Source organism: Oryctolagus cuniculus, chromosome 6 (genome assembly GCF_964237555.1).
Source record: "Oryctolagus cuniculus chromosome 6, mOryCun1.1, whole genome shotgun sequence".
Taxonomy (NCBI): domain Eukaryota; kingdom Metazoa; phylum Chordata; class Mammalia; order Lagomorpha; family Leporidae; genus Oryctolagus; species Oryctolagus cuniculus.
Window position 1 is genome coordinate 28,919,432 of NC_091437.1, and position 24,015 is coordinate 28,943,446.

At 47.8% G+C, this 24,015-nt stretch overlaps 1 protein-coding gene across 13 annotated transcripts in view; it reads left to right on the plus strand.

Moving 5' to 3' along the window:
• The window catches only part of LOC100353508 (protocadherin gamma-C4), a 191,400-nt gene that overhangs the window by 53,617 nt on the left and 113,768 nt on the right, over positions 1–24,015 (plus strand). Inside the window, exons 1-2 of one of the 13 annotated variants that reach the window (XM_070076239.1) lie at positions 19,235–19,365; positions 19,560–21,590. The exons of 7 other annotated variants lie outside the window; for them this stretch is intronic. In XM_070076239.1, coding sequence (XP_069932340.1) covers positions 19,590–21,590 — 2,001 coding nt within the window. In that variant the 5' untranslated portion in view covers positions 19,235–19,365; positions 19,560–19,589. Of the gene's footprint in view, positions 1–14; positions 3,833–3,867; positions 12,130–16,849; positions 21,591–24,015 lie in introns of those variants that run through there. 5 more of the 13 variants (XM_070076236.1, XM_070076238.1, XM_017341124.3 and 2 more) reach the window with 5 other exon arrangements.

Genomic DNA, 24,015 nt, shown 5'->3' on the forward strand with positions numbered 1-24,015 from the left:
CTCAAACCTTTCCTTCCCGACATGATTAAGTTTCAATTCATTAATCTCGAGATAGAAAGTATACAACTTTGAAATGCCCTGATTTCTTGTGTTGTGTTGATGTATCTCAGCACAAAGTGTAGAACTGGGAAATTCTTTGTGGTCTTATCTGTGAAGCAGTTGTTCTTTCATACATATTCTTGTGGTGATCTTGGACTTTTTATTACTCCCACAACAATGTAATCAGCAATATCTTTAATATTTAATGTCTCTTGAATCAAATACAAATCTAAGCAATTACATGGTTTTCATAATTTCAGTGCAGCGAATCGTAAAGTGTATTGAAATGCATATATATTTTATAGATATGCATTATATATTATATAATATATACAGTAAATGTTTTTTAAAAATTAATATATCTTCACTTTCTTTGCATATGCTTAAACGTATACACTGGAGCTTTTGGCATAGTAGTTAAAACACTGTTTATAACTCCTGCAACCCTTATCAGACCGCCAGGGTTTGAATCCTGGCTCCATTCTCAATTCCAGCTTCCTGCTAATGCACACTCTGAGAGTCAGCAGGTGATGGCTCCAGTACTTGGATCCCTGTTACCCATGTGGCAGATCCAGAATGATCTGACAGCTCCTGGCTTTGGCCTGGGCCAGCCCTAGCTACTGTGGACATTTGGGAAGTGAACCAGTGAATAGAAGATTCTGTGTGTGTGTGTGTGTGTGTGTGTGTGTGTAAATACCTTCCTAATCATGAGGATAAATAATTTAGGAAGTGTATACAGATTTTTTCCCACATCAAGGCAGTCCTTAATTTATCTGTTGATTAAAAACAGATAATAGCATCTAAAAATTGTTAACTGCTATGGCTGGTGCTATAATCGCTTGGGTCAAAATGTGTTTGTGGTTTTAGATACTCTTATTGAAAGGTAAATGATGGTGGAGTGATAATTCAAGATTTACCGGAAAAAAAAGTAATATTTTTGTTTTCCAAGATCCTTGGGTATTATTTTCAAAACAATGAGTGGTAAGCCCCACTCATGTAAGATTATTTGAAATATCTTTTATTTTTTCAAATACTTCGCTTTTGGGGGGAGAGAAATCTGAATGTCATCCCTACAGATTTAACAGAAGCAAAATCCTGAGTGATAGTTTCGCAAAGTGGTGCAGTACCATGTTAGGACTCTAAGCGTCGCTGTTCACCAACTCGGGCAAAAGAAAAAATAATCCTCGGGAACTCGCGTTATATCCTCCAACCGCCAGGAAAGCCGCGCAGACATTTTGACTTGAAACGGTTCGCATCTGGTCTCCGCTTGTTTAAGGAGCTTCACTTCGAATGTTGAGGGGAGCAAACGGCATGCGGATCTGTTCTTCCCGCTGAGAATCCCAGGGAAATCCCTAAGGAGCCAGTAATGGCGGCTCTGCGGGGGCGCCGGCACCGCGGAGAGCTGCTCCTGCTCTTCACGCTCCTGCAGGCGCTGCGGGGAGCCAGAGCTGGGCAGATCCGCTACTCTATTCCCGAGGAGCTGGACAAAGGCTCCTTTGTGGGCAACATCGCCCAGGACCTGGGGCTGGAACCGCGGGAGCTGGCGGAGCGCGGAGTCCGCATCGTGTCCCGAGGTAGGGCGCAGCTGTTTGCTCTGAACGCGCGCAGCGGCGGCTTGGTCACGGCGGGCAGGATAGACCGGGAGGAGCTCTGCGCTCAGAGCGCGCCGTGCCTGGTGAGCTTTAACGTCCTTGTCGAGGATAAACTGAATCTTTATCCCGTGGAAGTGGAAATCGTGGACATTAATGACAATGCACCCCGATTCTTAAGGGAAGAATTCGAAGTGAAAATAAACGAAAACGCGGCTCCATCCTCTCATTTCCCACTGATGGAGGTCTTTGACCCTGATGTGGGGATGAACGCTCTCCAGGGCTTGCAGCTCAGCGACAATAGTCACTTCTCCGTGGACGTGCAAAGCGAAGCCCACGGGCCCGTGTACCCGGAGCTGGTGCTGGAGCGCGCCCTGGACCGCGAGGGAGAAGCCGTTCACCGCCTGGTCCTCACGGCCACGGACGGTGGCGACCCTGTCCGCTCAGGTGTGGCCCGAATCCTGGTAACTGTCCTCGACGCGAATGACAACGCTCCTGTCTTTACTCAGTCTGTTTACCGAGCGAGCGTGCCTGAAAATCTGCCGGTAGGTTCGCCGGTGTTGTCGGTGAATGCCACAGACAGAGACGAAGGAGCCCATGCGCAAGTAAGCTACTCCTTCGCGAAGATCACAGAGAAGATCTCACGGCTTTTCCGCTTGGATGCTCTGACTGGAGAAATCTCTACCTCTGCAAACCTGGACTATGAGGACGTGAGCTTTTATGAGCTGGATGTGGAAGCCCGGGACGGGCCGGGTCTCAGAGGCAGAGCCAAAGTGGCCATTACTGTCTTGGACGTGAATGATAATGCACCCGAAGTGGTCATTACGTCCGGCAGCAGAACGGTGGCAGAAAGTGCCCCTGTGGGGACGGTCATTGCTCTTTTTCAAGCTTACGACCGAGACTCTGGCGTGAACGGCCTGGTAACGTGCTCCATTTCCAGAAGCCTCCCGTTCGAATTGGAAAAATCAGTAGACAATTATTATCGATTAGTGACTAATGCTGTTCTCGACCGGGAACAGGTGTCCTTGTACAACATCACTGTGACAGCCACAGACAAAGGAGCACCGCCACTGTCTACAGAAACGCTCATCTCCCTAAAGGTGGCAGATACCAACGACAACCCGCCCACTTTCCCCCAATCCTCCTACTCTGTCTACCTCCCTGAGAACAACCCCAGGGGCGCCTCCATCTTCTCAGTGAATGCGTTCGACCCTGACAGCGAGGAGAATGCCCGAGTGGCCTACTCCTTGGCTGAAGGTACCCTCCAGGGGGCGCCCCTGTCCTCCTACATCTCCATCAACTCGGACACTGGGGTCCTCTATGCACTGCGCTCTTTTGACTATGAGCAGTTTCGAGACCTGCAGCTGTGGGTGACAGCCAGCGACAGCGGGGACCCGCCACTCAGCAGCAACGTGTCGCTGACCCTGTTCGTGGTGGACCAGAACGACAACGCCCCCGAGATCCTGTACCCCACCCTCCCCACCGACGGCTCCACAGGCGTGGAGCTGGCGCCCCGCGCAGCAGAGCCCGGATACCTGGTGACCAAGGTGGTGGCAGTGGACAGAGACTCGGGCCAGAACGCCTGGCTGTCCTACCGCCTGCTCAAGGCCAGCGAGCCAGGGCTGTTCGCCGTGGGGCTGCACACGGGCGAGGTGCGCACGGCGCGCGGCCTGCTGGACAGAGACGCGCTCAAGCAGAGCCTCGTGGTGGCCGTCCAGGACCACGGCCAGCCTCCGCTCTCGGCCACCGTCACGCTCACCGTGGCCGTGGCCGACAGCATCCCCGACGTGCTGGCGGACCTGGGCAGCCTCAAGCCTTCCGCCAGTGCGGACGAGTCGGACCTCACGCTGTACCTGGTGGTGGCGGTGGCCGCGGTGTCCTGCGTCTTCCTGGCCTTCGTCATCGTGCTGCTGGCGCTCAGGCTGCGGCGCTGGCACAGCTCTCGCCTGCTGCGGGCGTCGGGCTGTGGCGGGCTGGCGGGCGTGCCGGCCTCGCACTTTGTGGGCGTGGACGGGGTGCGGGCCTTCCTGCAGACCTATTCCCACGAGGTGTCCCTCACGGCGGACTCGCGGAGCAGCCACGTGATCTTCCCGCAGCCCAACTACGCGGACACGCTCCTCAGCCAGGGGAGCTGTGGGAAAAGCGAGCCTCTTTTAATACAGCCAGATTCAGGTTTTTGTAAAGAGGAAGACTCCTTTATTCAGGTGAGATTAATGTTTTTCATGGCTTTTCCAACAGAATGTTAAAATTCTCTTTGATCAGTTCCTTGTCTTTTGCAGTAAATCACACAATTTTAAATCTAGGTTTTCTCATGTTTCATAAAACCCTAGATCTTCTTTACCTTTCTCTTTTTTAAAGTACTTGTTGATTTGAAAGGCAAAGTGACTGGCTGGGGTGGGGGGAATCTCCATCTGCTGATTTACTCCACAAATGTCTGCAATGGCCAAGCTAAAGCCAATAGCCCAGAACTCTTTCTGGGTCTCCCATATAGGTGACAGGGGCCCAAGTGCCTGGGTCATCATGTGCTGTTCTCCCCAGGGGCATTAGCAGGAAGCTGGATTGCCAGCGAGGAAGCCAGCCATTAACTGGTACTTTCATATGGGAAGCTGTCATTGCAAGCAACAGCCCAGCCTACTGCACCACAGTGTGAGCCTCTCCTCCTTTCTCTTGTGGGCAAACTGTTTCTTGGATTTCATACATCTCATCTTTTCCCAATCACGAGACATTTGTTAGAGCCACTTTTTGTAATGTCAGGGAAAGAAACTGAATTGTAGCCTCTTAAATAAGACTGACTTTTTTCTCAATGTTGTTAAATAATTGTTAGTTTTCTTTCTTAAGACATTTATTTATTTGAGAGGCAGGGTTACAGACAGAGGGAGGGAGAGTTTATTTATTTGAGAGACAGAGTTATAGAAAGAAAGGTCTTCCATCTGCTGGTTCACTCCCCAAATGGCTGCAATGGCTGGAGCTGGGCCGATCCAAAGCCAGGAGCCAGGAGCTTCTTCCAGGTCTCCCACATGAGTGCAGACTTCCACTGCTTTCCCAGGTCATTAGAGGGAGCTGGATTGAAAATGAAGAAACTGGGACTCCAACCAGCACCCACATGGGGTGCCGACATAGCGGGGGCTTAACCTACTACACCACAGTGCTGGCCCCAATTGTTAATGTTTTCTAAACAAGGTAGATTCATGAAAGATATTTTTCACCTTTAATACTTAGTTACTGATTGTTTGTTTGTTTGTTTGTTTCAAAGGTATTCATTGGTTCTCTCCCCAAATTTCCCCAGTAGTGAGAGCTAAAGTCTGAAGCCAGGAGCCAGGAACTCCATCCAGTTCTCCTATTTAGGTGGCAGGCACTCAAATACTTAATTCATCCCAAACTGCCTCACAGGATTCACATTAGTTGGAAGCAGGAATGGAAGTGGAGGCAGGACTCAATCCCAGGCCATCCGACATGGAATGTCTCAATCTGCTGAACCACAAGTCTGCCCTCTCCAAGTTTCCTTTTTTTTTAAAGATAAACATCAGTAATACCTGGAGGAGGAAATACTCAACATTTGGTGTTAAAAATACATGAATAATATTCCTAGAACTGTCGTTCAGATGGGCTAGTCACAACTTCTGATTTTAAATTAAAATTGAAAATTTTTAATTAAAAATTTAAGTAAAAAAACTTACCTTGGGGCTGGTTTTTGGTGTAACATTTGAGATGTTATCCAGGATGTTTGTTCCTGGCTTCAGCTTGGCCCAGTCCCAGCTTTTGTGTTGGGAAATAAGTCAGCAGATGCTTCAAATAAATAAAAATAAATAAACTATCTACCTTGTGCAAATAGTTAACTAATTAACTTATCTACCTCACACAAATTCTGAGAAAATAATTTTATGAAACTTATTTTAAATACTAAAGCAGTATGGTGAACAAATATTTGTAATCAGCATTGTTATAATTATTGGATTACTAAATGGACACCTGGTGCTGTGTCCTGCTATATTTGCTCATGCATATTATATACTTAATAGTATTTAGAAGTGAAAATGATGTATAACATGTTTTCAGTAGTGTCCATTTTTAGGAAATGTCTCTAAAAACAGACTTGAATGATATATTCAAGAATGAAGGATCAATAGAATTCAAATAAAAGTTGAAATGATTTATCCCTTTTATAGAGTTAAATTTTTTGTTTATTTGGGGAAAGAGAGAGAGAGAAAGAGAGAGATCTACTATCTGCTCACTCTCCCAATTCCCACAATGGCCAGGAACAGGCCAGGCTAAAGTTGGAAGCCGGGAACTCTATCCAGTTCTCCCACATAGGTAGCAGGAACCTCACTACTTGAGCCATTACCTACTGCCTCCTGGGTTATGAATTAGCAGAAAGCTGGAGTCTGGAGCAGAGCCAGGTGTCAACCCCAGGCACTGTGATGTGGGATCCAGGAGTCCCAAGTTGCAACCTGTAGTTCAACTACCTGCCCTTAATTTGGCATTGTCAACCCAAAGAAAATAAAGTTTGTATCATATAGGAACTCCTTATTCAAATAGTGAAGGGGAAGGGGTTATCATTTTTTAAGGAATTATTTATCTGACAGAGAAAGAGGGAGATCTCTCTTCCATCTGATGATTCACTCCACAAGAGGCTGCAACAGCCAGAGGTAGGCCAGGCTGGAGCCAGAAGCCAAGAATTCCATCTTACTCTCCCAAGTGAGTGGCAGGGACTCAAGTTCTTGAGCCTTCATCTGCTGCTTCCAAGGTGCATCAGCAGGGAGCTGGATCTGCAGAAGAGCAGCCAGGTTTCAAACTGGCACTCCAGTATGACCTGTGGGCATCCCAAGCAGTGATTTAACCTGCTGTGCCAAATACCTCCCCCAGGGTTATCATTTAGAAGAATGATTTATCTCATTAATTATGCCCTAGAGGTACAAATTAAATTATGATTTGGTTGAGTAGAAAAGAGTGAAATTTTAATTAATCAGTTAGGGACGGGGAGCTTTCATCTTCTAGTGTTCACTCCCTGGCCTGGAACTTAATCCAGGTCTCCCACGTGGGTGGCAGGAATCCAATTACTTGAGGCATCATTGATGCCTTCCATTGTCTACATTAGCAGGAACCTGGTGTCTGAAGCTGGAGTCAGGAATCATACCCAGACATGCCAATGAGGTAGACAGGAATCTTAACTGATAGACTAAATGCCTGTTTCAGAAAAGAGCAGTTTTTTGTTGTCAAAGTTGTTCTAATAGGAAGTGCATTCTAAGGAGGTAGGAGACCCTGTTATTGGCACTCTTTTGAAGTAGGTTCATGGCCTTAGAATTTTTTTAAAAGATTTTTATTTATTTGACAGGTAGAGTTACAGACAGTGAGAGAGAGAGAAGAGAGAGAGAGAGATCTTCTTTCTGTTGGTTCACTCCCCAAATGGCCGCTATATCTGGCGCTGTGCCGATCTGAAGCCAGGAGCCAGGCACTTCCTCCTGGTCTCCTATGCAGGTGCAGGGGCCCAAGGGTTTGGCCCATCCTCCAACTGCCCTCCCGGGCCACAGCAGAGAGCTGGACTGGAAGAGGAGCAACTGGTGCCCATATGGGATGCCAGCACCGCAGGCAGAGGATTAGCCAAGTGAGCCACAGGCCAGGCCCAGCCTTAGAATTAACGGAACACAGGGGTCATGTGATTTGATGAGTTTTTAAAATTACAGTCAGCATTTCTTTTGCAATCAAGTTTGAGTCCTTGACTTGAAAGTAGAGTGTTAGCCACTAGTGTATTTAAATTCATTATGCACAAGAGAGAAAAAAATTTAATTCAGGTGATATCTTGAAAATGAGTGAGAACTTCTTTGTAGTCTTTGTCAGTCTTCATAAAGATAACATTTAATTGATGTTTTTAAAATAAGGTGATAAGAGTAATACTTGTCTTTTCTTTTTTCTATTTAATAAGTTGTCTGTTCAAGTGTACAGTTGGTTGGACTTGTTCCTTCATCAGCCACTGGGCATCTTCACCCTCGGTATCTCTGGTGTGAATTCCTTGATTGTGATTTGAAACCAGTTTGATAAGTTCTTGAAGTCCAGGGAGGAGCAAATCTTTAGTTTCTCAGATACCATGGCTAGGGTTATAACCTCCTTACAGAGTTTATCAGAAGTGGCTTTGCCAAAGAAAACTAGGTTGTTGAGCTTGTCTCAAATTTAGACTTTAAGCTAATTATTTGGGGCTTCAACTCAGGCTTTTTCACGGGGTTTTATTGGCCTTTGTTGGCTTTCCAGTGTCTCTCCTTTTTTCATCCTTGGCTAACACTGCAAAGTTCAGAGAGCCTCAGTGGCCACCAGGACCCTACTACATTTTTCTCTAATCCAATGTTGTGATATTTGTACTTCAGCAATTATTGTAGAATTACTTATTTCAAGTTTCCAACCATTTATTCCTAACAAGAGAGTCCACCAATCTACATATTCAAATCTAATTTGTTTGAACATTTGTGATATAATTCTTTGATAATTTTAATCCAGAATTTAGTAGTAAATTACAATTTTAAAGAACTTGAATCTTTGGTATTAGCCATGTGAATACAATGGTTTCTTGTACAAATATGATTGTTTGTTTTATGCACTCAGACAGTAGGAATGTTGTTTTACTGTATCACCAATTTTTGGTCATTGAAGCCGCATCTTAAACACTCATTGTTATAGGCAGTACTCACTGAGATTCACGGACAGTAGGCTATTTTATTTTATTCTCTTTTCTGAGTGACCTGTGGACTATTTCATTAAAAAATTTTCACTAATAGAAAAAACTATTGGATTCTACTCTCACGAAAGTAGTTCATACATGTGGACTGATCAACTGTTTAACATCCTGGCAATTACAGAATTTGCTAAGTTTTCATTAAATGAAACTCTCTGATCTACCCACCATACAGATCATTAACACTAAGATAGTCTTCTGAGGTTTTAAGAAAATACTGAATTTTGACGCATCAGAAAAAAACATGTAATAAGTTATTGGGCTATTTTATCATTTGCATAAACCATCCATTTCTGGTCAAACTTCTGTCGAAGTGACAGTTGCCAAAGGGTAAGAAGCAACATCTGAGAGAACCCTTGGAAAATATCTACATCTTCACCTGGGAATGAACTAAACTGAACTCCAAACAAGTGGCTCTTCAGTAGAAAAATGTTCATAAAGAAATGGGAGAAAAGAATTAATTCAGTGCCTGGGAAATGAAATAGAAATTTGACAGAATTTTTAGAAATGCAAGTCAATAAATGGAGGTTGGTATTCTTCCCAACAAAAATCAATCAATAATAATGTAGTCCCTCTGAAACTATAAAATTATTTCTATTTGATAATTCGAGTTTATATTTTATTTTATTAAGCATATCTTGGTTGTCTGGTAGAGATTCATACTTAGTTTTATGTTGTGGAATAACTTAGATAAGTTGAATACTAAAGATAACGAATTTACTTTCTAAATATTCAAAGAGGCTTCAAAAAGTTTGTAGGAAAATGAGTTTTTAAATAATACATATATATTATTCAGAGACACACGCAATTTACCCTGTTAGCTGAAATGGTTGGTTCTTCTCCATGTGTGATAATGTGTGAGTCAGTACCCAAAAGAGAAGAAAGGAGACTTCGAGTTGCAATGTGAAGCAGAAATTTTTAAAAATTATCTAGAATTATCAAACACCCACCCATGAACACAACTGAAATAATTCAGTGTCTTCAAGTGGATTTTTAGACTGTATCAGAAATATCTGGCGTGAAGAAATCTAAGTAAACAAGGAAATTTTGAAGAATAAAACGGTCGTCCGCGCAATCTATTTTTCTTCAGCATGGTGCAGTAACTTAGTAAGGACTCTGAGCGCCGCTGTTCACCAGTCGGGAAAATGGAGCGAGCGATCCCGCAGGGTCTCCGAGTTTCACAGCACAGAGAAAGCACAGATTGAAACAAGCTCTCTTCCTATCGGCACCAAACTCAAGCAAGCCTCTGCTTGCTGGATTCTGGTTTCCTTTCCGGACGCAGAGGGGTCCACGCGGACACACCTGCGCTTAGAAGCACATTCGGAGAAAGCTCGGTGTCCACGCGAGGTCAGCAGGACAATGGCGGCGCGACAGAGCGGTGACTGCAGGGGATTTGTCCTGCTCTCCTTTCTCCTGGGGACCTGGTGGGAAGCCTGGGCGGGACAGATTGTCTACTCCGTGTTGGAAGAAACAGACAAAGGGTCTTTTGTGGGCAACATCGCCAAGGACCTGGGGCTGGAACCGCGGGAGCTGGCGGAGCGCGGAGTCCGCATCGTCTGGCGAGGTAGGGCGCCCCTTTTCGCTTTGAACGCGCGCAGCGGCGGCTTGGTCACCGCGGGCAGGATAGACCGGGAGGAGCTCTGCGCTCAGAGCGCGCCGTGCCTGGTGAGCTTTAACGTCTTGATGGAAGAGAAAATGAATCTCTACCCTATAGAAGTGGAAATCATAGATGTTAATGACAACGCTCCTAGATTCTTAACAGAAGAAATAAACGTAAAAATAATGGAGAACACGGCTCCTGGGGTGCGGTTTCCGCTAAGCGAGGCTGCGGATCCAGATGTGGGCACCAACTCCCTGCAGAGATACCAGCTCAGCCCCAATCGCCACTTCTCCTTGGTTGTGCAAAGTGGAGAGGATGGAATCAAGTACCCAGAACTGGTGCTGGAGCAGGTGCTGGACCGGGAAGAAAAGGCCTTTCACCACCTGGTTCTCACTGCCTCTGACGGTGGGGACCCGCCCCTCTCCGGCACCGCCCACATCCGGGTGACGGTGGTGGATGTGAATGATCACAGCCCAGTCTTCTCTCTGCCTCAGTACCAAGTGACTGTTCCTGAGAACGTGCCGGCGGGCACGAGGCTCCTCACGATAAATGCTATTGACCTGGATGAGGGAGTCAATGGGGAAGTGACATATTCTTTTCGGAAAATAACTCCCAACCGCCTACAGCTATTCCATCTGAATTCCCTGACGGGAGAGTTATCCACTCTGGAAGGCCTGGATTATGAAGAAGCCAGCTTCTATGAGATGGAAGTTCAGGCTCAGGATGGTCCTGGGAGCCTGGGAAAGGCCAAAGTCCTGGTCACAGTTTTAGATGTGAATGACAATGCTCCAGAAGTGACTGTAACCTCTGTAAGCAGCTCAGTCCCTGAAGACACGCCTCTCGGCACAGTAATCGCTCTTTTCTACCTGCAAGACAGAGATTCCGGGGAAAATGGGGAGGTGACCTGCACTATTCCAGAAAACCTGCCTTTTAAATTAGAAAAGTCCATAGATAAGTATTACAGATTGGTGACAGCGGAAAACCTGGATCGGGAGAAGTTCTCAGTGTATAATGTTACCCTGAAAGCCACAGATGGTGGAACCCCTCCACTGTCCACAGAAACTCACATCTCCATTCATGTGGCCGACACCAATGACAACCCACCCACCTTCCCCCATTCCTCTTACTCCATCTATATTCCTGAGAACAACCCCAGAGGCTCTTCCATCTTCTCAGTGACCGCACAGGACCCGGACAGTGACCAGAACGCCCAGGTCACTTATTCTCTGGCCGACGACATCATCCAGGGAGTGCCAGTGTCCTCCTACATCTCCATCAACTCGGACACTGGGGTCCTGTATGCACTGCGTTCCTTTGACTATGAGCAGTTTCAAAACCTGCAACTGAGAGTGAGTGCACGTGACAGTGGGGACCCACCTCTCAGCAGTAATGTGTCACTGAATCTATTTGTTCTGGACCAGAATGACAATGCACCTGAGATCCTGTACCCCACCCTCCCTATTGATGGATCCACTGGCATGGAGCTGGCACCACGTTCTGTAGAGCCTGGATACCTGGTCACCAAGGTGGTGGCAGTGGACAGAGACTCGGGCCAGAACGCCTGGCTGTCCTACCGCCTGCTCAAGGCCAGCGAGCCGGGGCTGTTTGCCGTGGGGCTGCACACGGGCGAGGTGCGCACGGCGCGCGGCCTGCTGGACAGAGACGCGCTCAAGCAGAGCCTCGTGGTGGCCGTCCAGGACCATGGCCAGCCCCCTCTTTCGGCCACCGTCACACTCACGGTGGCTGTGGCCGACAGCATCCCCAACGTCCTGGCTGACCTGGACAGCATCAAGACTACAGCTGATTCTGATGATTCGGGCCTTACACTCTACCTGGTGGTGGCAGTGGCTACAGTCTCCTGTGTCTTCCTGGCCTTTGTTATTGTGTTGCTAGCACTCAGGCTGCGACGCTGGCACAAGTCACGCCTGCTGCAGGCTTCAGGTAGTGGGTTGTCGGGAATGCCTGCCTCACACTTTGTGGGCGTGGATGGGATGCGCGCCTTCCTGCAGACCTATTCCCACGAGGTCTCCCTCACTGCGGACTCGAGGAAGAGCCACATCATCTTCCCTCAACCCAACTACGTGGACATGCTCATCAGCCAGGAGAGCTGTGAGAAAAGTGATTCTTTGTTGACATCCATAGATTTTAATGCATGTAAGGATGAACCCTCAAGTGTTCAGGTGAGTCCCATACTGCCTTTATTTCCACACAGAGTTCCATTTTGCATAAAATGCTTCTATTTGCAAAGCAAGCATCTTGAAGATGGGGGGGGGGACTTTAAAGAGGTAAAAGCAGATTTACCAGTTGATTTCACAGGTCATGTTTTAACAAGGAACAGGTAGGTGATAGTATCATCTTGTTAGTGAGATCTTATGGGCAAGAAGGGATTGTAGAGGATCACATTTTTGTACCTTCCTCCTACTTTTCATTTAGCTTTGTTAATTTGTGTATTTTATAAAAATGAATTGGTGAATCTTTCGCGGCATGCTAGGTTGGGAAGAGCGCAACACACCTCAGCCACCTTCTTAGGATTCTCTGTAGGATTCAGACCTGTGGAAGAGCTGTAGATTTGTTCATTCAGAAGTCCTTTTCTGTGTCCTGCTCCTGACTTCGTGTACTTCAGCTTGGCCACCCTGAATATCTTTGGTCTTTCCATTTATTTAAAGCATAATCATCTTTTAAAGCTGGGGTGCTAGTGGGAGGTTAGATTGATGCTTTAAAGGATGATGTGTTGAAGCTTCACTTAGATCTATATCAAAGACAAGCAGGGAGGTTAATGCCACAATAAAGGAGATTGGCCACAGTCAACGGGAATATCATTTGGAGTGTTGGAACTGGTGCTTGTGAATTAGGCAGTCACATGTTTTAACACAGATTCTTATGCGCTGTTTTACTGGCAATACCATGTGAAGTGTGTCTGTAGGCTCTTCAAGGGGAAGATTGGGCACGCTGGCTTTATGAAACAACCATTTTATGTGCTCAAATTCTAGGCAATGATCAATTTTATTCACAGATTCTTCTGGGAAAAAAATCTGTTTTAAATAACCCAACCTAGGATGAACTACTTCCATATTCTTTTGAATAGCATTTCAGTAAAATTGAATACTTGATCTGTCTGTTGTGAGAGGTGGATGACAAGGTAGGCTTGATCCCTGGGATGTTTTGAGTATTAATAAGAGGATGCATTTTTCCAGCATGATTATGTATTTGGCAATATTTTGCTAATAGTGGACTAAGGAATAGCATGGGAGTTTATTTCACACATTCTGCAGTGTTCGGGTGTATAATTACTTGGAGAGAAACAATATTACCAACATCTTGTGAGGAAAGGCCTTCTTGTAAAATTATGGCTATTAGGCATTTTGGAAAAGAATTCACCGACCAAAATGTATTGGATGCTTAAAAATATTTTTAAACAAAGGGGAGAGATTGTTATGAGCCTCAGTGAGCCATTACAAGTGAATGTTCCCGGGCTGTTTCCTTCCATTCTGAGGTCACTGTGTGACATAAAGTAAGTGTAGAGGTGGAGATCCAGTGCTGCAGCAAAGCAGACCTCAGAGATGTTGTGTTGCGAGGTGAAATGTCATTCCCCTGGTCACTGAAGATTCACATTACATTTTGCAATCAGGAGAATAAGTGTGTCATGGGAATGAAGAATCCGCTGATTCCTTTCAGGCTATGTCATTTTCTCACCCGAAATTACCTGCAATGATAGAAATGAGGACCGAATAATGTTACCATAAGGAAATTTCTGGATCTATTTTGGAAAAAAAGATGTGTTTGGAGATAAGCATAAATAGCACTTTCTTCAAGATGAATGTCAATGTTGTTGATGTTCTAGGGAAAGAACTGAAATGAGTCAGCTTGCAGGTATCTAGAAAAAAAAGAAGGAAGCTGATGGGGACAAGAAAGTTAGCGTTTATCCACTGCAGAAATAAACAAGGATGAAAATGCATTGTGACCTAGCCGGTCTAGGTCAAGTCAGCGGTACAGTCATCTTTTTACTAGTGGTGCAAATTTGAAGGTTGCAATGATTGTCAAGAGATATATATTTACCTATCAGATCTACGTGATTTCTCTAAAAACCCGGAAACTTGGGGTGGAGGCCTTTCTAATAGTATTACTTTAAACATGAAACAAATATCCAAGTCGACTTAATTCGTTCACTTATGGACACAATTTAAAGTACTGCTCAGGATAAACCGAAGCAGCAGAGGCTGCAGTTTCCTCGTGTGGACTCTGGGCGCCGCTGTTGGCCAAAGTGGAGCGCTGGGCGCTCGCGATCTCCTCGCGCAGCCGCTCCGGGCTCTCCCGGGCAGCCCTACAGCAGACTCGCCGGCGAGAGCCTCTGTACGCCTTCCCGTTCCGAAAAACAGGAGTCCCCGACCGTCACCCGGAAGTCAGGTCCGTTCGGAGCTCCGCATACCCGCTCTCCAGAGGTTATTGGTAGTCCCGGCGTCCGCAGGCTGGTGAGCGAGCCGAGGGGCGCGGAGGGATGGGGAGCGGCGCCAGGGCGGGGGGCCGCGCGCACCGGCGGCCGCTGCTCTTTGCCTGGCTGCTGCCTTTGTTCTGCTCGGCGCTCGCGGAGCAGATCCGCTACAGGATCCGCGAGGAACTGCCCGAGGGCTCGGTAGTGGGGAACCTCGCCAAGGACCTGGAGGTCAGTGTCCAGGAGGTGCCGGCTCGGAAACTGCGCATCAGCTCCGACAAGCCTTACTTCAGCGTGAGCGCGGAGAGCGGGGAGCTGGTGGTGAGCGGCAGGCTGGACAGGGAGCAGATCTGCGGGAGGAAGCCCGCCTGTGCGCTGGAATTTGAGGTCGTTGCTGAAAACCCACTGAACTTTTACCACGTGAGTGTGGAGATCGAGGATGTTAATGACCACGCGCCCAAATTCACCCAAAATTCCTTTGAGCTGCAAATAAGTGAGTCCACAAAGCCGGGGGCACGATTTATCTTAGGATCTGCTCTTGATGCGGATATTGGTAAAAATTCTCTGCAGAATTACCAGCTCAGTGCCAATGATCACTTCTCACTTGTAAATAAAGAGAAATCCGATGGTAGTAAATACCCTGAGATGGTATTGAAGACACCTTTAGACAGGGAAAAACAGAAATCTCACCATTTGACCTTGAAGGCCTTGGATTCGGGGGATCCACCCCTCAGCAGCACAGCACAGATACACGTGCTAGTGACCGATGCCAATGATAACCCTCCAGTGTTCAGCCAGGACGTATACAGGGTGGGCGTTTCCGAAAAGGTGTCCCCTGGAAGCTCCGTTCTTCGGGTGACTGCCACTGACCTGGACGAGGGTGTCAATGCGGAGATCACCTTCTCTTTCAGCGAAGCAGGCCAGATCACTCCGTTTGAACTGAATTCTAACACCGGGGAAATTAGTACTCTGCGTCCCTTAGATTTTGAAGACGTCAAAGAATATTCCATTGTTTTGGAAGCAAGGGACGGTGGTGGAATGATTGCGCAGTGCACAGTGGAGATAGAAGTCCTGGATGAAAATGACAACGTCCCAGAAGTGACATTCCAGTCTCTACGCGACCTAATCATGGAAGACACTGAGCTGGGAACACACATTGCTTTGCTAAAAATCCGGGACAAGGATTCAGGACCCAACGGAGAAGTTACTTGTAAATTAGAAGGTGATGTCCCTTTTAAGATAATCCCTTCGTCCAAAAATTCGTATAAATTGGTAACAGACAGAACCCTGGACCGGGAGCAGACCCCGGAGTACAACGTCACCATCATCGCCACCGACAGGGGCCAACCGCCCCTCTCCTCCAGCTCCACCGTCACCCTGTGCATCGGAGATGTCAACGACAACGCTCCGGTTTTCCACCAGGCCGCCTACGTGGTCCACGTCCCCGAGAACAACCCCCCGGGAGCCTCCATCGCGCAGGTCAGCGCCTCCGACCCGGACGTGGGCCCCAACGGCCAGGTGTCCTACTCCATCGTGGCCAGCGACCTGGAGCCGCGCGCGCTGTCGTCCTACGTGTCGGTGAGCGCGCACAGCGGCGTGGTGTTCGCGCAGCGCGCCTTCGACCACGAGCAGCTGCGCGCCCTGGAGCTGACGCTGCAGGCCCGCGACCAGGGCTCGCCCGCGCTGCGCGCCAACGTGAGCCTGCGCGTGCTGGTGGGCGACCGCAACGACAACGCGCCGCGGGTGCTGTACCCGGCGCTGGGGCCCGACGGCTCGGCGCTCTTCGACACGGTGCCGCGCGCCGCCGAGCCCGGCTACCTGGTCACCAAGGTGGTGGCGGTGGACGCCGACTCTGGGCACAACGCCTGGCTGTCCTACCACGTGCTGCAGGCCAGCGAGCCCGGGCTCTTCAGCCTGGGGCTGCGCACGGGCGAGGTGCGCACGGCGCGCGCCTTGGGCGACAGGGACGCGGCGCGCCAGCGCCTGCTGGTCGCGGTGCGCGACGGTGGCCAGCCGCCGCTCTCGGCCACCGCCACGCTGCACCTGGTCTTCGCCGACAGCCTGCAGGAGGCGCTGCCGGACCTCAGTGACGACCCCGGCCCGTCTGACGCGCAGGCCGAGCTGCAGTTCTACCTGGTGGTGGCCTTGGCGGCCATCTCTGTGCTCTTCCTGCTGGCGGTGATCCTGGCCATCGGCCTGCGCCTGCGACACTCGTCCAGCCCCGCCGCCTGGGGCTGCTTCCAGCCCGGTCTGTGCGTCAAGTCTGGACCCGTGGTTCTCCCCGACTACAGCCAGGGGACTCTGCCCTATTCCTACAATCTCTGCGTTGCCCACACGGGAAAGACGGAGTTTAATTTCCTAGCATGTAATGAGCCGTTGAGTTCAGGACAAGACATCCTTTGCGGTGATCCATCAGGGGCCTTGTTTCCACTGGGTAATTCCTGTGACTCGGCCTCGCATCAGGTAAGTTTCCTTTAAGGATAACATACTTCTTGTCCACTACCCTTCTCCATCTGCACATGAAATAATGTAGTTTCAGATCTCGTGAGATAAGAAAATTGCATTCAGTGCAAACGTGGTCAGGCTGTTCTTGGAAAGAGGAATGGAAAAGGGGCTAGCATGTGGCTTATACTGGGTCTTGCAAAGAAAGCTCTGTAGTTTTATCCACACACAGTGGGCACTGATGAATACCTTTTTTAGCTTGGACATATCATAAATATAAAATGAAGTAGTCATTTGAATTATCCTTTAAAGTCATTTAAACAAATCCTTCCAGATGAAATTAGATATTTTCTTAACTAATATGACTGGTATGTTTTCATACTACTCTGCTATTTATGGCATGTTAATTTCCCGTTTGTTGCAAAAGCTTTTAGAATAATTATCTCAATTGGGTTTTATGTCCATAGGTCTCATAATTGTGTGCAATATACTCTGTGTGTGTGTGTGAGAGAGAGAGAGAGAGAGAGAGAGAGAGAGAGATTTATGTAGCAGAAGGCCTACAATGCTCATCAGAAGCTCACAAGCAGGTTCTCCTTACTTGAACTTGGTTTTTCAGAATTAATCCAAATTGAACTCAAATAGTGTGCTACATCTCTTGTAGCTCTCACGTATTCCTAGAGCATAATTTTAACTGCATTTTTTGGCAGCCCTGAACTAACAGCTAGAAATCCCTTAATCACTCTGCTTTCCCTAAGTGAGAAATTCAGTCTTGAATCTTTCAGGTTTTTAGGCAGAGTTGCCAATCTGATGTGCATGCAAAGGTTATACTTAGTACATCATATCAGCCATTTGGTATCGCTTAGCTGTTGATGCTACCTTACATCTGCTGGCCAGTCTACAAACTACTGAAGGGAAGAGACTTCGTGGTGGAACTTATGCCTGACTTCTTATCCGTAATTGTGCAGTTGTGCATTCCATACTTTTTGTGATTTTTTAATCAAAGTGTTAATGAAGATCCCATTAACCATATTATGTGTATAACTTAAAAAATTAAATCTGCTTAATACTTATTTATTTTATTTGAAAGGCAAGAGAGAGAGAGAGAGAGAGAGAGAGAGAGAAATAGATCTTCCATCCTCTGGTTCCCTCCCCAAAGGATCATGTCTGGGGCTGGTCCAGGCTGAAGCCAGAGGCCTGGTCTCCATCCTGGTCTCCCTCATGGGTGGCAGGGACCCAAGCACATGGGCCATCCTCCTTTGCCTTCCTAGGCATATCAGCAGGAAGCTGGATCAGAAGTGGAGCAGCTGGGACTGGAACTGGTGCTTTGATACAGGACGCCAGCATCACAGGTGGCAGCTCAGCTCACTGTGCCACAATGCCAGCTCCCAGATCTGCTTTAAAATGTAGTCAGCTCTCTCTACTGGGAAGGAGGAGAGATTATTTCCTCTGGCTATTAGTGGTTTCTTCAAGTATTTCCTATTCAGATGAAAAATATAAATAATTTAAACTGACAGCACAATATGATCTCTGAGTAAATTGAATTGCAAGAGTATATCTCCCATTAAATTTTCACAATTTTAATTCAAAAACTTTATCAATGCTTAATTGAGTGGCATTTAGAAAGAAACTTTAAATCAGTAAATCTGTAAAAAGTTACTATGGTGATTAATTTAAACCAAATAAAACTAAACCTATCATCTTCAATAACTATTTTAGTATAAAAATGAATTCATTTCCAGTAAAAACTAGAGTTCTTCCTTATTTGGTAACTAGTATGAAAGATATTTACATTCAAGTTTAGTACACATGGGAAGTAAACCTCATATTTATTCTTAGAGGAGCTAATGTATTACAGAAATACAGTTTAATATGATGCTAACCCCCCAAAAAATTTGATCCTTCCATAATACTTCATAAAGCCTTCCCTTCACTTCATAGAACACTCCTTGTTAATTTTTTTTTAAATATGAGCTTGGGGACAACTTAAGTATTCCCAAACAAAACAATAAAAAACGAGTGGCGTTTTCCTCAGCTATCTAGCTGTAGTGTTAGGTATCCATGTGTATCTAAGTGCAGTAACTGCTTAGGACTCTAAGCGCCGCTGTTCACCTACTGGGAAAGAATGCAACCGAGACTCCACCGCATACTCGCGGGCTCAGACCACACAGAGACCAGGACAACCCCACAGCCAGCTCCTGGGCTGCAGCGTAACTCACTGCTTAATTTGGGGGCGCTTCAGCGTTCCCTAAGATTATGATCTCCAAGGCTGCAGCACAAAGGTAAACAAGACATAGACTCCCAGCCAAGATTCTGCTAGACTTCTGCAGCTGAAGAACAATGGCCGCTTGGGAGGATCGCGGAGGACAACGCAAGCTGGTCCTGCTGTGCGCGCTGCTGGGGACGCTGTGGGAGAGCGGGACAGGACAGCTTCGCTACTCCGTGCCAGAGGAGACAGACAAAGGCTTCTTCGTGGGAAACGTCTCCAAGGATCTGGGGCTGGAACCGCGGGAGCTATCGAAGCACGGAGTCCGCATCGTCTCCCGAGGTAGGGCGCAGCTCTTCGCTCTGAACGCGCGCAGCGGCGGCTTGGTCACAGCGGGCAGGATAGACCGGGAGGAGCTCTGCGCTCAGAGCGCACCGTGCCTTGTAAATATTAACATCCTAGTGGAGGATAGAGGAAAACTCTTTGGGGTAGAAATAGAAATTACTGATATTAACGATAATAATCCAAAATTCCAGGTTGAAAATCTGGAAGTAAAATTTAATGAAATGGCTGCTCCTGGAGCGCGCTATCCACTCCCGGAAGCTGTTGACCCGGATGTGGGCGTGAACTCCCTACAGAGCTACCAGCTCAGCCCCAATCAGCACTTCTCCCTGGACATGCAAACCGGTGATGATGGAGCTGTAAACCCCGAGCTGGTGCTGGAGCGCGCCCTGGACCGGGAGCAGGAGGCTGTCCACCACCTGGTCCTCACCGCCTCGGATGGCGGCGACCCTCGGCGCTCCAGCACGGCGCACATCCGTGTGACGGTGCTGGACACCAACGATAACGCCCCGGTGTTTGCGCAGCCCACCTACCGAGTCCAAGTCCCTGAGAATGTGCCCCAGGGCACCCGGCTGCTCACGGTTAGGGCGAGCGACCCGGATGAGGGAGCCAACGGACAAGTGGCCTATAAATTCCGGAAAATTAATGAGAAACAATCTCCGTTATTCCTGCTTAATGAAACCACTGGGGAAATATCGACGGCAAGAAGTCTGGATTATGAGGAATGTTCCTTCTATGAAATGGAAATACAGGCTGAAGATGGGGGGGCACTCCTGGGGAGGACCAAAGTGCTGATTTCGGTGGAAGATGTAAATGACAACAGACCGGAAGTGACCATAACATCTCTGTTTAGCCCAGTGTTGGAAAGTTCTCCTCCAGGGACAGTAATTGCTTTCTTGAACGTGTATGACCGAGATTCAGGGAAGAATGGTCAAGTTGTTTGCTATATACGTGATGATTTACCTTTTAAATTAGAAAAGTCAGTAGATAATTATTACAGATTGGTGACATGGAAATATTTGGATCGAGAAAAAGTTTCTATCTACAATCTCACAGTGACAGCCTCAGATCTAGGAAACCCGCCTCTGTCCACCGACACCCACATCACCCTGATAGTGGCCGACACCAACGACAACCCACCCACTTTCCCTCATGCCTCTTACTCAGCCTATGTCCCAGAGAACAACCCCAGAGGCGCCTCCATCTTCTCGCTGACTGCGCAAGACCCTGATAGCCAGGAAAATGCACAGATCACTTACTCTGTGGTGGAAGATAGCATCTCCGAAGTGCCCCTGTCTTCCTATGTCTCCATCAACTCTGACACTGGGGTCCTTTATGCGCTGCAGCCTTTTGACTATGAGCAGATACGAGACTTACAGTTAACAGTTACAGCCAGCGACAGCGGGGACCCGCCGCTCAGCAGCAACGTGTCACTGACCCTGTTCGTGGTGGACCAGAACGACCACGCCCCCGAGATCCTGTACCCCGCCCTCCCCACCGACGGCTCCACAGGCGTGGAGCTGGCGCCCCGCGCAGCAGAGCCCGGATACCTGGTGACCAAGGTGGTGGCAGTGGACAGAGACTCGGGCCAGAACGCCTGGCTGTCCTACCGCCTGCTCAAGGCCAGCGAGCCGGGGCTGTTCTCCGTGGGGCTGCACACGGGCGAGGTGCGCACTGCGCGCGGCCTGCTGGACAGAGACGCGCTCAAGCAGAGCCTCGTGGTGGCCGTCCAGGACCACGGCCAGCCCCCGCTCTCGGCCACCGTCACGCTCACCGTGGCCGTGGCCGACAGCATCCCCGACGTGCTGGCGGACCTGGGCAGCCTCAAGCCTTCCGCCAGTGCGGACGAGTCGGACCTCACGCTGTACCTGGTGGTGGCGGTGGCCGCGGTGTCCTGCGTCTTCCTGGCCTTCGTCATCGTGCTGCTGGCGCTCAGGCTGCGGCGCTGGCACAGCTCTCGCCTGCTGCGGGCGTCGGGCTGTGGCGGGCTGGTGGGCGTGCCTGCCTCGCACTTTGTGGGCGTGGACGGGGTGCGTACCTTCCTGCAGACCTATTCCCACGAGGTGTCCCTTACTGCAGATTCAAGGAAGAGCCATATTATCTTCCCGCAGCCCAACTACGCAGACACGCTCCTCAGCATCAGCCAGGAGAGCTGTGAGAAAAACGCTTCTCTGTTAACATCTGTAGATTTTCATGAATATAAAGACAAAGATGCTTGTGCTCAGGTGAGTTCGGTGTTTTGTTTATCTTGCAGGAAAATCTTATGCTAGGAATTTGTGTGTTTTGATACATTTAGGTGATACCTGAAAATAATGTTTAAGGCATACCACTCAGGGTTCTTAGTCTATTTTAGTGTAATACTGTGAAATTGAACTCTAATAGACACTGGTTGTTGCTTCATTTGCTTTCAAAAGGCTTGGACAATATTTTTCAACCTTTTGAAGCCTCCCTCTATTTACTTCTATCATGACCCATTCATTTAGGAGTTACCCACCTATATGTGGAAAGTTTGGGGTGTGTGTGTGTGTGTGTGTGTGTGTGAGTGTGCGCGCGAGCGCTGTTAGAACTGCAGAAAAGCCCTTGTAACCACTACATTCTTGTGTTAACTCAGTAAAGCACATCTCACAACTTTATTATTATGGTTAGGGTTTGAAGATGTAACTAGACTCTTGAAGATTCCTTCACTTTCACACCTCTTTTCTGGGCTCTGCCTCTCTATCACTGCCCATCTAAACTTTACTACTTTCTGCCATCTTTCAAAACGTAGGCAAATGATCATGGTGGGGGTGAGACTGGTCTTTAAATGTTAAATGTGAGTGACAGTGGTCACCTGGGCCTGTATCGATGGAAACATAGAATCTAAAGCCCAGAATGGCCATTCCTCCCCACTTCAAACAAAATGCAACAAATCAGATGTGGAAATAAAATGTCATTTTGAACTGTTGAAAGCAACTTTTGTAAAATATAGGATATATTTTGACCCAGTGGATGGAAATCTGTCTCTGCCTTTCAAATAGAATTAAAATGTTTCTTAAAGATTTTATTTATTTACTTGAGAGACAGAGAGAGAGAGAGAGAGGTCGTCCATCTGCTGGTTCACTCCCCAAATGGCCTCAATGGTTGGAGTGAGTCCATCTGAAACCAGGACCCAGGAGTTTCTTCTGGGTCTCCCACGTGAGTGTTTTCCTAGGCCATAGCAGAGAGCTGGGTGATCAGCGCCCATATGGGATGCTGTTGCCATGCGAGGAGGCTTAGCCCACCACACCACAGCAGTGACCTAAAATATTTTTTAAAAAGAACAAAATTCTTGTACCCAAATTTCCATTTTAAAAAATGTTTATTCTTCTTCATTTGAAAGGGGAGGGGACAGAAAGAGAGACAGAGACAGAGAGACAGAGAAATTTCCCATGTGCTGATAAACCCTGCAAATGTCTGCAACAGCCAGGGCTAGGCCAGTTGAAGTCAGGAACCCTGAAACTCCATTGGGTCTCCTTATATGAGTGGCAGGGATCTCAAAGTCTTGAGTCGTCATCCACCGCCTTACCTGGTGCATTAGCAGGAAGCTGGATGAGAAGCAGAGGAACTCCTGATTCCAAGGGCACCCAGATATGGGATGGGAATATCCCAAGCAGCAGCTTAACTCACTGGGCCACAGCTCTCACCAACACCTCTGATTTGATTGTTATCAGGTTAAAGTGGAAGCCATGATAATTCATTTTTTAAAGAAAGATTTTTTTTATTTATTTGAAAGGCAGAGTTACAGACGGCCAGAGGCAGAGAGAAGTCTTATAATCTGTTACTTCACTCCCTCAAATGGCCACAACAGCCAGAGCTGGGCTGACCCAAGGCTGAGAGCCAGGAGCTTCTTCTGGGTCTCCTACATGGGTGCAGGGTCTCAAGCACTGGGGCCATCTTCTACTGCTTTCCCAGGCTTAACAGAGAGCTGGATAGAAAGTGGAGCAGCCAGGACTCGGTGCCCATATGGGACGCTGGCACTGCAGGCAGCGGCTTTACCTGCTATGCCACAGCACCATAACCCAAGTCATTTATTATTAATGAAAAGGATATTTCCCAAGAATTACACAGTGTTCCATCCTATGTTGCATATACAGAAGGGTGAGAGTTCACTCTCTGTAGTATTTGGGTGCACAGTCATGTGAGGGACAATTACATTAGTCACATTTTACAGCTTTAAAAGTGTGAACAGGGGCCGCACAGTGGCATAATGGGTAAAGCCCTTGCCTGAAGTGCTGACATCCCACATGGGCACTGATTTGAGTCCCAGCTGCCCCACTGCTGATCCAGCTCTCTGCCATGGCCTGGGAAAGCAGCAGAAGATGGCCCATGTCCTTGGGCCTCTGCACCCGAATGGGAGACCCAAAAGCTGCTCCTGGCTCCTGGCTTTGGATCAGTACAGCTCTGGCTGTTGCAGCCAATTGAGGAGTGAACCAGCAGATGGAAGACCTCTCTCTCTCTCTCTCTTTCTCTTTCTCTCTCTGCCTCTCCCTCTCTTTGTGTGTAACTCTGATTTTCAAATAAATCTTTTTTTTAAAGTGTGAACAAAATTGTCCTGGTATAAAAGAAAATTCTTACTTTCCCTAAAAATGTTATCTAATTTTCCTTTAAATTTAACAAATGGAGTAGAAAGTT